We start from the raw sequence: 15,960 nt of genomic DNA, 5'->3' as shown, positions 1-15,960 counted from the left end.
AACTCCCACCTTTTCATGCTCTCTGAATGTGTATCTATATCTCCTCAATATATGTTCCATTCTATGCATCCAAAGAAGTGGGCTGTAGCCCACGAAAGCTTATGCTCAAATAAATTTGTTAGTTTCTAAGGTTCCACAAGTACTCCTGTTCTTTTTATAAGTTCTACAATAGCTTTTGAGAAAAAAATCCAGATATAAGCAGTCTTATCAAAATAAAAAATGACAGCTGCCTTTACTGCAGAACTAGATTGCCTTGAATACAAGACTTTATCACTGCTTCCCTAAGTTTAGAACAAAAATAAATGAAGTTTTAAAGAGATTTTTGAAAGACTCTAAATGAAAGATGTTTGGAAATGTTGTAAACATTTTTAATACATTCTGGAAGGGGAAAAAATAGCACATCAAAGATACAGCTGTTCGTTTTTCTCCATAAAATTGTGACAAGAAAGACACAGTGTATCCAATTTAAAATATGAAACCTTCTGCATGGCTTCTTTGAAGAAAAAAATCATGGAATTTTGCTGTAATCCATTAAATATACAATACTAGATACCAAACTGTATTCACGCATTAATAAAAAATGAATGTGACTACAGTTCTGCGTAATGGCATCATTGAGTGATCCAAAAAAATTGTACTAGTCCCTTATATTTAAATGAACCACAGCAGAAATTGCCCATTAAGGGCAAATGCAATTGCTAGAAGGATAATCTGCTGAAAAGGAAATCCTGCAAAGGGATTAAACATTGCAGAAAGACACACAGGGTTAAGTGAACTGGCAAATGTAGCGAAAACCAATGCTAGCTTAAATGATAAACAGTAACTTTGAGTAACCATGGTGATTGTCTTCTGATGTGTCTGTTTCCAGCACATAGCCCAATCCTACAAAGACTTGATACACGTTTAACATTTATACATGTGAGCAATCCCATTGATATCAAGGGAACTATGAATGCGTGTAAGGTTAACCATGGATAGAAGTCTTTGCAATATAAGGGCCATCTCCATTAAAACTATCCATGTCACAGTTGTGCTAAGAAACCCCAGGCCAGTTGAGCCCACCAGCCACACAGAAAGAGACAGATGTTTAGCTCTTTGGGGAGGGTCTCAGTAGATAAGATTGACAAAGGGCAGAGAGAGGAAGTATTACAATCCCCACTGTAGAAACTAATCAACAGAGCCAGACGTGTACCCAGAAGACTCCTGCTACAAGACAGGCCCAGAAGAGAAACCAACAGAACTCCACTGGCCATCACCTACAGTCCTCAGCTTAAACCTCTCCAACGCATCATCAGTGATCTACAACCCATCCTGGACAATGATCCCTCACTTTCACAGACCTTGGGAGGCAGGCCAGTCCTTGCCCACAGACAACCTGCCAACCTTAAGCATATTCTCACCAGCAACCACGCACCGCACCATAATAACTCTAACTCAGGAACCAACCCATGCAACAAACCTCGATGCCAACTCTGCCCACATATCTACACCAGCAACACCATCACTGGACCTAACCAGATCAGCTACATCATCACCAGCTCATTCACCTGCACGTCCACCAATGTTATATATGCCATCATATGCCAGCAATGCCCCTCTGCTATGTACATTGGCCAAACTGGACAGTCACTACGCAAGAGGATAAATGGACACAAGTCAGATATCAGGAATGGCAATATACAAAAACCTGTAGGAGAACACTTCAACCTCCCTGGCCACACAATAGCAGATGTTAAGGTAGCCATCTTACAGCGAAAAAACTTCAGGACCAGACTCCAAAGAGAAACTGCTGAGCTTCAGTTCATCTGCAAATTTGACACCATCAGATCAGGATTAAACAAAGACTGTGAATGGCTATCCAACTACAGAAACAGTCTCCTCCCTTGGTGTTCACACCTCAACTGCTAGCAGAGCACCTCACCCTCCCTGATTGAACTAACCTCGTTATCTCCACACTGATATATACCTGCCTCTGGAGATTTCCATTACTTGCATCTGAAGAAGTGAGGTTCTGACCCACGAAAGCTTATGCTCCCAGTACTTCTGTTAGTCTCAAAGGTGCCACAGGACCCTCTGTTGCAATCCCCACTTTGCAGATGAGGGAACAGAGACACAGACTAAATGTGTTTTTTTTTCCAAGGTGCTACAGAAACCTGTGGCCAAGCCAGGACCTGAACCCAGATCTTCGGAGTTCTAGTCCAGGGTCCTAACTGCAAGAACATCTGTCTTCCCCAATTGTTGAGAATTTTAACGATGACTTCAATGGGAGTAGAACTTTGCCATCAGAGCCATCACCAAACATGCTTCTGTTACAAAACTCAAGTAGTTTCAATCTATGTATAGCTCACTTAATATTCTATTATGGCTGTATGCAGCATTCTGTGCTATTGTTTATCCTTGCTTCTTTTCATAAGAACAAGCTAAACAGAGCCACAATACAGAGAGGTAGCAATAACCCTACTACTTTAGAGGCCACCATGTAAAGAAAACCCAAAGCTACAATAGCTTATCTTCTACTGGGTAAAAAAGAATGGCTTTCTGGTCCCAATTATAAATTACAGAAAAAAGAAGGGAAGAGCAAATAAAACAAGGAAGAGTAAAAAATGCAATGATGCATCATGGGAAGGAGTTTAAAGTGGCAACCTAAAAAAAAAAATCAGTAGGGAGGGGAGCCTGGAAGACTACAAGCACAAACCAGGATTGGGAGAGGACTCCACTTGCAGGATTGAAACTTTAGACTCTGATCCTACAAAGACTTAAATATGTGCTTAAATTTAAGCATATATGAGTTGTCCCATTAAAGCCAATTTGCATTACTACATAGAGTGATTGTCTTCTGATGTGCATAAAGTCAAGCACATGCAAAAATCTTTTCAAGATCAGGGTCTGAGATTGGAAATTCCTCATTGGAGGGTTTGGATCCTGCTATCCATTTTTAAGAGACTGGAGTACATAGTCTGCACTCCCGTATTCAAGGGTGACAGCTTTATTTTAAAGGTGTATTTGTTTCAGAGTTCGATGTGATGTGGGGAGGCAAAAAAGCAATGAAACAAATTTGGTCAAATCGTGGTTTATGCAAATCTCTAGAACTCAAAATTGGTTTAAATTAAGTATAGAGAAAAAAATAATCAGTGACTCCTTCAGAAGGAGGGAGCTCTCAAATGTTCCATGATATTCTACCATCAAATTGAAGCGACAGATGGGATGATTTCCTGAATCTGGGAGTTATTCCTTTCTCTGGATACAGGTACCTGCCAGCAATGTAGTTCTCAACATAGTTCTGGAGAGCAAATATTTTGCTTTTGGAACAGATCAGGTTCCATGAAGTAACAGGGATTTTAGTGTAGTGTTTAAAAAAAAAAAAATCTGTCAGAGGATACCCCTTCTAAGGATTTCATCCACCATAATCCACTTATCTTCAAATGATCTAAACTGAACACTGTTATGCTAACCATATACTCAATGCCCTTTTAAAGAACAAAGTACAAATCTTTCCAGCAAAATGCAGCTTTGTATCAACTCGTTTACCGAGTGTTTTTACCTCTTTTTTTTTGGTTGTGGGAGACAAATGTGGATTTTTAAAAATGGAAAACAAATTTAATCATGGAATATCAGGGTTGGAAGGGACCTCAGGAGGTCATCTAATCCAACCTGCTGCTCAACGTAGGACCAATCCCTAGACAGATTTTTGCCCCAAATCGCCCCCTGAAGGATTGAACGCACAACCCTGGGTTAAGCAGGCCAATGCTCAAACCACTGAGTAAACCTGATATTCTATGATTCTAAATTAATACCCCACTGCTCTCTGCAAGATGATGCTCCCTTGGGATGTAGGGTTCATCGCAGGGTAAAAGGGAAGATCTTGAAGAAGGCTCCAGTTAATACATTGGCAACCATTGTAAACCATTCTTTTTGGAAAACAGTAACAGCTGTCAGCTCAGTATGGTTTATAATTTCACAAAGCATTAAAGCCCAACGTTTAAATTGTGGACAAATTGTCTCAACTATTTTGGCACTAATAATGGATCTAAATGGTGTACCTGGCTTAATTCAAATACAGTTTACTTCTGTTTCTATGAAAAGAACAACTTCAGATGTTTTGCATGTCTTTATATGCAGTTCAGCTGAATTTTTACCCATACTTAAAGAACTGAGGGATTTATAGAGGCCAAGTACTAATACGTTGCAAGTCCCTTAATGGAGCTCTTATTTTTGTGAAAATCAAGAGCCCTCCGTGGGCCTTTCCTTTATCCCATTCATAGAGATATCACATGGTAAACTGCTGAAATATATGTAGTCTTTAACAAAATATAAGCTGCCATGTTGAAACCTTACAGAGCTTATGGTAAACTTGGGACCTAGAAAGTAACCTGAGATATTACTGTCTCATTTCATGTCTCCATTACACTGTGTGTCATGCATAAGAATGAGGAATGCTTTTTGGATGCTGACTCTGCTCCTTTTGGCGATGCACAATTCAAGTATGAATAATTATAGGGAGAAGAAAGCTCATACACTGAACGCATAGGTGCACTGAGATAGTAAACCACATTCTGTACTTCTCCAATACATAGAACAAGAATCTACTGGAAAAGCAGCTGTGTCTAAATGAATGAAGCTGACAATGTCAGTGTAATTTTGTAACATGTTGTATTGGAATGATTCTTTCGGAGTCTTATTCAATAGCTACCATGTGCTGTTTGCTCCTGCTAATTTTTCAAGGGATGCAACATGCCATAAAGCTTATTGTTGCATTCTATAGAAATAGTCCTGGTTAAGGAATGCAGTCTCACATGACAAATCAATGTGGTCCAATAGTGAACAGCCTAATCACATGTGGAAGGCTGGCATTTTTACTGCATGTGTAACACTCGTGAACACTATAGAAATTCCTATGTTGAAAAAAATTGTTTACTGCTAATGGTTTTGCCTGGCTGGTATTCATTGGGTGGGGCACAACTTAGTTAATTAAGATGTGTGTTTAATGTTGAACCCTTCAGGTAGAACTATGAAAGAAATGGATGTTTAAAACCACTTTTACAGCAGAAACATCAGTTCAGATAGGGGGCTTATTGAGTGCATCCTGAGTGGTTGCAGCTGAGTTTAATGATTATTTATCTGGAGTGATCAATTAGCATATGCAAATATATGTGCTATCTGACCTGAGGTAAAGAAATTTCTCTTGAATAATGTTATTTTCAAAAGAAAAAGTTAGGGCTCCTGTGTCACGCTGTTTGGAGTGGCTCAAGGGCATGACTACCAACTTCAGGGTAGACGGTTAAGCAGGGCACACACCCAAAATTGGTTGAGAGTTCTGTACTTAGATTTCAGCAACCAAGCATTAAGTGTGAACTCCTTGGACACTACAACTGCCTTAACATGGAGTCATAGATAGTTCCCTTGGGTACTCCAATCTATCTTGCCACTCAAGCAAGCTTGCCTTTTTGATAGATGGTCACTTACACCAAAAATCACAATAATATTCTGGTTACTCCCAATTCCAAAGGACTGGTCACTTATCCCAGGTCAGTTGCACTTTAGATCTTACACTAAAGACAGCACTTGTAGCCAATCCTATAATAAAATAACGAAAGATTTATTAACTAAGAAAAAGCAAGTGACCATATGCACACACACACAAATGGGTTATAGTTTTTTGGTTCCAAAAGGTAATAGAAGATGCTGTAATATGCAAGCTTTGTGTCCACTAGCGCCAGCCCAGACTAAGCTGCTGGGGATCCCTTGCTTATGCTTAAAAATCTTGCACTCTCCAATCTCCAAGCAGCATAGAGACCCAATTTCTTCTCGTCAAGAATTTTTATTCACTCTCTCCCAGAGTTCAAGATGATGGAATGAGTTCATGCACGGGTCTCTTCTTCATGTGAGCGTGGGGACAGGCATATAATTAACAAAGTCTTTTGTCTTTTGTTTCACAATGTTTCACAATTCTGGTTGGAATGGATCTTCTTGTGGGCAGGATCTAACACATTCTGTGGGAAGCCAGCATTTTATATTAGGTCGTGCTTCTTTCTTCTTTGAGTTACACAGTTATAGACGCTTACAATGCAAACACTCAATATAACTTTATAACATGGAGTACAGATGTTATAAGTGAGATTATTACATGAAGCATCCTACAAGCATTTAATAAAGTCTGAGCACTGAACACATTTTTATAACTCCAATACCTATTTTAACAATACCAACACACAGTTGAGCCAGACTGGTTTCCAGCTATGCATTTGTCAGTGTTCAGTTAAGGCCTTGGGGCCTTTGCATGAGTTGGCCCCAGGACTGTCAGCATCACATCCAGAAAAAACAATTTTGAAGTGTAGCACTATAAATGGTGAGCATTCCCGATATCTCAAAAAACATTCAGAACAATACCTATGTTGACTTGATTCAGTGAACCCATGGAGAAAATATTTTGCCTCATGGGTAAATACATCCTGCTATTCATATTTAAAAAAGTAAATATTTGCTTAATTTTTTTACCATAATTTTATTACCCAATCCCATATGTGCTTTTGAAATTTTCTCCCTAATTATATATTTAATAATACTTCCTTTAGTACATATTTCTGTGCATATGTATTTATACTGTATTAAGACAGGTACCTTTCTTTCTTGTCTAGCACGCAAGGTATTTTGAGTAAAAGAATAATACAACCAAAAAAAAGGTAAGAATAATAAACTATATTAGTTGTCTTTAAGTGTTATGCAGATGTCAAAGTTAATCATTTTTTAAACTGAAAACTAAATTATTAGAACATGTAATTAAATGTCACAAGAGGTGATTTGGGATAAGCATGTAAATGATTAACTTTAGTCTACACAGTTACACAATATAGCTATGATTTCATTTATATATATAAAATACAAAGACACATACAATTCTGAATTCAACTATAGCCATGTGGTCTCATTCACATAGTAGAGTTGTACATGTCTAACTGAGGGCCAAATCTGATCTATGCAACTCCACTGAAGTGAATGAGACCAGCCGGCTGTAACCAACTGCAGAATTTGCATCATTGTGTTATGTATAATATTTCAACCCAAGGTAAGCTGCACCACTAAGAGTTTAAACTGGAGCGTCACATCTACACTAGCATCAGTATAGCTACATCAGTGCAAATACACCATTGACCAATACAGACCAGTTCTCACTTCAGAAAACCTGTCTCCTGTTAGTCATGGACATTGGCCAGGGTAGGTTTTTGAAAACATGGGGTGGTTGAGTACCATAAATGAAATTCAAGTTGTGCATCTATATGTATACTACCTAGTCTTCCATTTATGGATAAAGTTTCTAAAATGTTATGGCCCTAATCCTCCTCCCACATACACCAGTGTAAATTAAAAAGGACACCACAGAAGTCAATGGAGTTCATTGTCCTAAAACTGGTGGAGGTGATGTGGGAATCAGGCCCTTTGTTTTAAAGTGGCATTTTCTTCTTTATTGCATCTAAGTTTATCTTCTTTTCATCTCAGTCTATTGCTTTTTCCTCCTGCCTGTACAAATTACCACACTCAGTTCTGCAAATCCTTAAATCTGTAAAGTGTTAGTCTCTATTATACCTCTCTCTGTGATACTGTTTGAAGGATGCACCATAGAAATAAACTATTGTATTTTAGAAAGGAAAGGATTTTCTTTAGATTTTCTTCCCTGCTAATTCACAATCCCCAAGGAAGAGAATTGAGTTTTGCAGAACTAGGACTCCTGGAATCTTAAAATATGAGGTCTGGGGTATCTGATGCCCCAGTATTGATGTCTTTCATAGCTCTGGCTTTGAAGAGATAATATTCTGAGCCCTATTCCAAGTGCTAGAATGTGTGTGGAGAGACTTAAAAAAAACACCCTGTTTTTGTTTTAAATTCTGTGGGATTACTTTGTTTTTAAATGTTCCCTTTCATTGCTCTGTGTCCCCTATGGGACAAAAACCCCTAGTGGTTCTTCTCTATTTTTTTTTCATTAATTTAAACAGTTAATTTTGGAATGGTGTTTTTTTTAACATGGATATATTCTGAAGAGTGAATTTATAAAAATATTTCAGTGCTCTATATTGATGATCTTTTAATGAATTCCAGATCAAGTCTGCTCAGCTTACAAGTTGTGTGTGTGTCGGGGGAGGCGGGGGGGGAGAGGCAGGCGAGTTAAGTGCCAGCTCAGCAAGCATAACCTGGAATCTGAAAGCCAACCTGGGTTCTTCGTGATTCACACATTGCCATGCCTCCCACTTTGGCCAATTCTATCGCTGATGCATGAGCCACTATAAAATGGGCTCCCTCTGCTGTATTGGCTCTGCATTGGCTAAGAGGAGTAAATTGCAGTAAGACCTTACTCTAGTTGGTGAAGTAGGCATATATGGCGGGAAATGGACACAGGCAGTATGTCTATGGAAGAAAGTTCCATTTTACCGTCACTTTTCAGAGCACAATACTTCCGTTTTTTTTTTAAACAAAACTTATGTAGCTAGATGAGCTGAGTTAATTGTAACTCACTAATTTTTTCACAATCCCTACAATATCTAATATATAATGTACATAACCATTGTCCCGGTATACTCTCTTGTGAGCCTTATTTTACTATTGATATGAGAGCACATCCCAGACTGCGACATTAATATATTGTTCACAGAGCTATTAATGTGTCTGCAGATAATTAGAACATTTTGTGAGTCAAATTTATAATAAGATAGAAAAATTAAATCCTTATAAATTACAAAATAAAACATGTCAGAGGAAAAGGGAAACACTGTTTTCCAATGGACTCAATCCTGTAGCTGTATGATGTTTTTATTTTTGTTTTGCTGCATAAGCTAACTTGAATTTTGTTTTCTCTTATTACAGGATGTTGGCGGAATATGTACTTTCATCTGGCCTCGACCAATTGACCTTGAAAAAACTCCAGGGACGCTTCCTTTTATAATGTTATCTTGTTGAGCCTCGCTGTGATTTTACCCTGACTTCAACTTCACACCCACTTCAGTGAGCAATCTTCAGTGACTGGTTTTCTCTCTGTCATTATTCACGCATATTTGAGGCAGTTAATTATCAAAGTCATGTTTAATCTTTAATGACAGTGAAAGGTTTCATTATATTTTTTCCATATTTTATTTTTCAGGATGCAATTATAGCAGGAGCTCTTGAAAGAGACATGCTTGTAGCTTCCATGACTATGGAATCCGCAGGAATAACCTGCTCTCTCCTATATAATTAGCCAAAAAATCTAACCTCTTGCAGAGGCTTGTGGTGGGGGAAGGGAGAGGGGCAGTCTGTTAATTTTTACTTGGTGGTTATCTGCTGAGGTTTAATGAAAAAAATTGAAATGTTACTGTGTGCACTAAACTGAATATTTTACTTTTTAAATGTTTTTAAACGAGTACAAAATGTATGATAATAAAACTTTGAAAAATACTTTCAATGTGATTTTAATTTATGGAGAGTTTTCTGTGCTTTCTTTCTTTCTCCCTCCCATCCATTCTAATGGAACTGACCTGTTGTAATATCACTATTTCAGTAAGGTGCCGTGCGATAATGCTTTCCACAAAGTCCGATGCACAAGCTAAATCTCTGCCTAATGTAAAATAGATGCTTACAGTGCCTGGCAGGTAAACCATGCAGATATGAAATCTTCCACATTTAAAGGTGTACGTCTTACGTAATGGTGAAGGTTTCCCAAACAGTTTTTTCAATGCATAGATGTGCCATGATACTTTGCATCTCCATTATAATATGGAATTTATATAACAGATCATAAGCTTCAGCCACAGCTTTATTCCAAAGCTTGGATTAGGGCCGGCTCTAGCTTTTTTGCCGCCCCAAGCAAAAAAAAAAAAGGGCAGCCGGACTGCTGAAGCAAAAAAATGGCAGCCGCAGGGGGATGAAGGGCGGCACCTCGCAGCCAGGCGAGAGGGACTCCCCCCTCTGGCCTTGGGGTGCCACTCCTGGCCAGGCAGGTGGAGCCCCCCGGGGGCTGCAGGAGGTGCTGGCTCAGCCACTCCTTTAAAGGCAGCTTGGCTGGGCCGGGCTCAGAGCGGTGCGGGAGGCCGGCGCAGGAAGCGGGGTGTGGCACGTCGCGGGGAGTCCGGCGGCACGGTGAGTGGCGGGGATTGCTAGTTCCTGCCCCCCCGGGCCAAGGTCCGTGCCCCTGCAGGGCTGGGCTGGGACTGGCGGAGCGCGGGGAGCTGCGGACCGGGCTGCCAAAGCCAAAAAAAAAAAAAAAAAAAAAAAACCACGGCAGGGCGGCCGGAATGTGCCACCCCAAGATTGGCTGGAATGCCGTCCCTTACAATGTGCCGCCACAGGCACGTGCTTTCTCGTCTGGTGCTTGGAGCCGGCCCTGGCTTGGATGCACCTACAGTTTTTACCCTGCAGGATTCTCTTTGGAATGCCCGTAATTATGTCTGTTTCAGAGAATCACTCACCATCTCATATACTACTAGACTGGAGTTAATTGTACACCCCAACCTAACCTTAGAGCAGTGGTTTCCAAACTTTAACAACCTGTGAACTCCTTTTGCTAAAATGTCAAGTCTCGCGAGCCCCCTCCTAAAAATTAATATTTCCAGGGATAGTCTCCTTGACCTGAGTATAAATTATAAAAGCAGTGATCTTGGAAACATAACATTTGTTTTCATGACATACTTATTACACACTATTTATTATTAATTAACATTTATTGTGACAGTATTTTTATTACATTATGAAAGCGGCAACACACTTCCAAGCTCTCACTTTTGTAGCTTGTGTCACTTTGAATATGCATGTTATAAGACAAGGCTCCTAGGTTTCATCAAGGAGTATCAGATGTGAAACAGCAGGAAGGTATTTAAGAAGCCAACTCAGAGTTCCTCCTACACAAGCATTCAGGTCTTGAGCAGTCCAGGCAAACAATGCACATTACAACGAAGCTTAAACTTGTTCTTCATAATAATTTTAAAAACAATACTAGCTGCCTTTTTAATTTTAAAAACAGCAAAAAAAATCCACCTCCCTTTCCATTTCTTATAAGGAGTCTTGAAGTTTAAATCTCCTCAGTGTGATAGATATGCTTGCTTTGATCTGCCTAGCTCTTGAAAGTCCAGGAGCTCTGGGCTGCTGACCTATGCTGCCCAGGGTCCCTAGGAACAGCTCTGTCTGCCATTAGGGAATTTTTTTCCGAGAACCCCCTGTAACATTTCAAGAACCCCAGTTTGGGAACTACTGCCTGAGTGACTCAATATAAATACCTCTGCATCTCTATGCAGGGATTAAGCATCTGACATCAGAGATTCAGCAGAAGAGCTCTGCATCTCCGTAAAATGAGTCTGTAATGCAAGCATTCATCATTGTACTCCTGAGTGCTTCTATAAGGAAGACCTCCCCTTTCCACCTTCTTTTTATAGTGGTCAGATCCTGGCACTTGATTGTCAGGGTGACTATTATAAAGAGGTGATGACTTAGGAAATGCCCGTGTTAGCTCTTGCATTATACTCTCTACATGGTGAGTCTCACACTCAGCCCGGATTAGTAGTAGTGTAGTGAGACCCTTCACTAGGAATGCCCTGCCTCTCAGCACCACGAATTCATACCTCACGTGTCAGCTGAAATGTTCCTGCTGAGCATGACTGATGTGGCAGGGTGTGCAGAAAGAGGCATTCTGAAGGTAATTATACAGTGATCCTTGTCCAAGTCCAAATCCAGCTTGGTTAGGCGACTGCATCCATTCATCCTAAAAGGAAAGGGTGTGTCTATAGTTACTGTTGCTATTTTTACATCCAGGAACAGTGCTGTTCAATAGGACTGCGCATCCTTTGGTAGGATAACGAGTCTTGTGGATAAGGGAGAAGCGGTGGATGTGCTATACCTAGACTTTAGGTATTTGATACGGTCTTGCATGATATTTTTATCAATAAACTAGGCAAATACAACTTAGATGGGGCTACTATAAGGTGGGTGCATAACTGGCTGGATAACTGTACTCAGATTAGTTATTAATGGTTCCCAGTCCTGCTGGAAAGGTACAATAAATGGGGTTCCGCAGGGGTCTGTTTTGGGACAGGGTCTGTTAAATATCTTCATCAACGACTTAGATATTGGCATAATAAGCATACTCTCTAAATTTGCAGATGATGCCAAACTGGGAGGGATTACAGCTGCTTTGGAGGGTAGGGTCATAATTCAAAATGATCTGGACAAATTGGAGAAATGGTCTGAGGTAAACAGGATGAAGTTTAATAAAGACAAATGCAAAGTGCTTCACTTAGGAAGGAACAATCAGTTTCACACATACAGAATGGGAAGTGACTGTCTAAGAAGGAATATGGCAGAAAGGGATCTAGGGGTTATAGTGGACCACAAGTTAAATATGAGTCAACAATGTGATGCTGTTGCAAAAAAAAGCAAACATGATTCTGGGATGCATTAACAGGTGTGTTGTGAGCAAGACACCAGAAATCATTCTTCCGCTCTACTCTGCTCTGGTTAGGCCTCAGCTGGAGTATTGTGTCCAGTTCTGGGCACCGCATTTCAAGAAAGATGTGGAGAAATTGGAGAGGGTCCAGAGAAGAGCAACAAGAATGATTAAAGGTCTAGAGCACATGACCTATGAAGGAAGGCTGAAAGAATTGGGTTTGTTTAGTTTGGAAAAGAGAAGACTGAGAGGGGACATGATAGCAGTTTTCAGATATCTAAAAGGGTGTCATAAGGAGGAGGGAGAAAACTTGTTCATCTTAGCCTCTAAGGATAGAACAAGAAGCAATGGCCATAAACTGCAGCAAGGGGGGGCTTAGGTTGGACATTAGGAAAAAGTTCCTAACTGTCAGGGTGGTTAAACACTGGACTAAATTGCCTAGGGAGGTTGTGGAATCTCCATCTCTGGAGATATTTAAGAGTAAGTTAGATAAATGTCTATCAGGGATGGTCTAGACAGTATTTGGTCCTGCCATGAGGGCAGGGGACTGGACTCGATGACCTCTTGAGGCGCCTCCAACCCTTGAATCTATGAATCATCTTGACCACCAGAAGGTGGATTTGCTCAGTGGTAAAAGAGGCACCTGTTCTTCAAAGTACTTCCCTTTCTCAAACTCTTTCAGTTTGAAAGTATTCTGAAACTCGTAACTGATTTCTGCACTACCTTTCCAGAATCATTACTGTGCACGTCTAAATCGTCCCACTTATTTCTTTCCTTTCTGTTTATGTGTAATATAAAAATACAGAATAAATGGTGTATACAAACAGAGGGCCAGTCTCACTTAAGTCATGGCTTGCAATGGATATGATGAGAAGGGGCCATAATGCAGCAGAATCACCTGGAGGAATTCTTGGTATCTCAGCAACAGCATCTTCCTGAGCTCATCCTGCAGTGACAGACTAGATCTTATTTTCACAGAGCTGTATTGTGCATTCTGTCGTTACTCAGGTGTAGAACTAGCAGTGGTGGTGGCATTACCAAGGAGCAATGTCTGCACACTCCTACAAGTTTATGCCTGGCTGTGCATGAATACAAGGTGTGAGGAAAATGCCTTGTGCCTGTCTTTTCACAGTTGAGCTCAAATTCCAAACCTTCATTTCAAGATCATGGGTCCCTTGTATATGACCCCCAGGTTTTGCTGTAATGTAACATCTTACCTTATACCAATGCCATGCTGTCTCTGTTGTTCTGGCTGCTGCTTCTTGCAGCTCCCGTGGGCCGGGAACAGCGAACCATGTCCACTGGGAGTTGCAGAGGGCCGTGCCTGCGGACAGTCAACGTCGGAAAAATGTCTCTCAGCCTGCAATAAGATTATCCTGATGGGCTGTATGCAGCCCGTGGGACGCAGGTTGCCCATCACTGGCCTAAAGGCACTCAGAAGCTCTTGGCCGATTTCTCTCTGATTTTGACCAATGAAAAACATTCTGACAAGACAGACCTACCAGCTTCTGGAGCTCCCAGAAAAACTGGTTCATAGATATATAGGTTTTAACTCTAGAATGAACCATTATGAGCAACTAGTCTGACTTGCTATATAACATGGGTCATAGAATTTCACCAAGTGATTCCTGCATCAAGTCCAAATTCTCTATCTCAACCATAAATCTTCTAGAACGACATTCAATTTATGTCCTAGGATACGAGACTAGTGATAATTTACCCTAATTCTAAAAAAAGACACGGACAAAGACAATCATTATGACAATGACCACTCCATCATTGTTGAACCCAGATTATAAAATTCGGACAAAGGTTCTCACTTCACACTTAAACAACATTGCTTATATCAATCATTCATGGAGACCAAGTGGGTTTTATTCATAGCGGATTAGCAGCAGACAGTACTCAGAAATTATTCCATTTAATCTGCCAGGCACAAATAACTGGGGCTCTCAGCTGCTATCCTATCATTAGATGCTGAAAAGGCCTACAATTGAGTGGAATGGCCATACCTACAAGCAATCCTGAGAAAATTAAGATTTGGATTTAAATTTCTGACCTGGAGTGATATTATTCACAAATCATCCCTTGTCCCTGTTCTGGCAAATGGTGGTGTCTCCTCCACTTTTCAGTTAAATTGAGGAACGGGTCAGGGTCACCTCTACTATTTGATATTGCCGTGGAACCTCTAGCAGCACATATCAGACATCCTCTGTTGAAGGAATTGCCAGACGAGATAAAGAATACAAGATTAGTCTGTACATGGATAATATTCTGCTCACTCTGAAGAATCCCTCCTCTTCAATTCTACCACTACTTTCTGCAGTAAACTACTTTCATGATATATTGGGATTTTGGATGAACTGTAATAAGTCTCCAAGTGATTGATATTTCGGGTAGACTAAATCCATCTCAAATACAATCATTCTCCTTTCATTGATGCAAAGAGAGAACCTATTTAGGAATCAGGCTATGCTCTGATTTATCAAAGATTGTGTCTACAAACACAGATGTCAGACTCAAGGTGATAAAAGACATGAAAGAAATGGCATTCACTACCACTAAAGGTAGAAGCTATTAAAAATTAATTTAGGACCAAGATTAATATATTATGTTTAGCTTAATTCCTTCAATTTCCTGCTTCAACTTTCACAAGAACAAGAGTTACACAACAATTCTTATGGAATATGAAGACGACATGGATAGCTCATAAAATACTTAACCCACACCCCTCACTTTGGCCATGATTTCTTATCTGATTTGTATTTATATCATCTGGCTTTTTTATTAAGATTTCTAATAAAATGGTTCTGTCCCACCAATTCTTCCCAAAGGCCAGTGTGCCTAGAGATTGAAGAAAAAGTAGTTAACATCTTTGGCTCTCTGCATTTCCATTTTTAAAACTGTTGCATGCATCTTTAAAGCAAAATATAATGTTTATCTCCTCTTAGAGTGTTCTTCAGAAAATCAAGTCCATTACCTCTTCTAATCTCACCAACTCATCTCCCATGTCAATCTGGAATAATTAGGGTTACCATATTTAACAAATAAAAAAAGAGGACCCTCCACGGGCCCTGGCCCCGCCCATTTCCCCACCCAGCCCCGCCCCAACTCCACCCCTTCCCCGCCCAACCCCGCCCTAACTCCGCCCCCTCCTCCCTCCCACTCCCAGCCATGTGAAAAGGGCTGCCCGAGCGCTACCGGTTTCACGGTTTGCGGGGCAGCCCCCAGACCCTGCACCCCGGCCGGCGCTTCCCCAGCACAGCTGGAGCCCGGGAGGGGCGCAGGGTCTGGAGGCTGCCTGGCAAACCGTGAAGCCGGTAGCGCTCGGGCTTCGGGCAGCCCCTATGCCTCCGGACCCTGCGCCCCCGGCCGGGCACTTCCCCTCCTGGGCTCCGGCGGCGCAGGGTCTGGAGGCACGGGGCTGCCCGAAGCCGGTAGCGCTCGGGCAGCCCGGCTCTTAAACAGAGCCGAAGAGTCGGGGAGGAGCAGAGCTGCCATTTTCCCGGACATGTTCGGCTTTTTGGCAATTCCCCCCAGACGGGGGTTTGAGTGCCGAAAAG

The 15,960-nt window shown here is 40.9% G+C and overlaps 1 protein-coding gene across 1 annotated transcript in view; it reads left to right on the top strand.

Annotated features, from left to right (window-relative positions):
- The window catches only part of EPSTI1 (epithelial stromal interaction 1), a 78,386-nt gene extending 69,003 nt beyond the window's left edge, over positions 1–9,383 (top strand). Inside the window, exons 11-12 of the mRNA XM_034758423.1 lie at positions 6,636–6,680; positions 8,854–9,383. Of these exons, the coding sequence (XP_034614314.1) occupies positions 6,636–6,656 (21 nt within the window). The 3' untranslated portion in view covers positions 6,657–6,680; positions 8,854–9,383. The remainder of the gene's footprint in view (positions 1–6,635; positions 6,681–8,853) is intronic.
- Positions 9,384–15,960: the final 6,577 nt, after the last annotated feature.

The sequence above is a fragment of the Trachemys scripta genome, chromosome 1 (assembly GCF_013100865.1).
Source record: "Trachemys scripta elegans isolate TJP31775 chromosome 1, CAS_Tse_1.0, whole genome shotgun sequence".
Classification (NCBI taxonomy): domain Eukaryota; kingdom Metazoa; phylum Chordata; order Testudines; family Emydidae; genus Trachemys; species Trachemys scripta.
The sequence above is the reverse complement of the archived record's forward strand: the minus strand, read 5'-3'. Positions and strand labels throughout refer to the sequence as shown.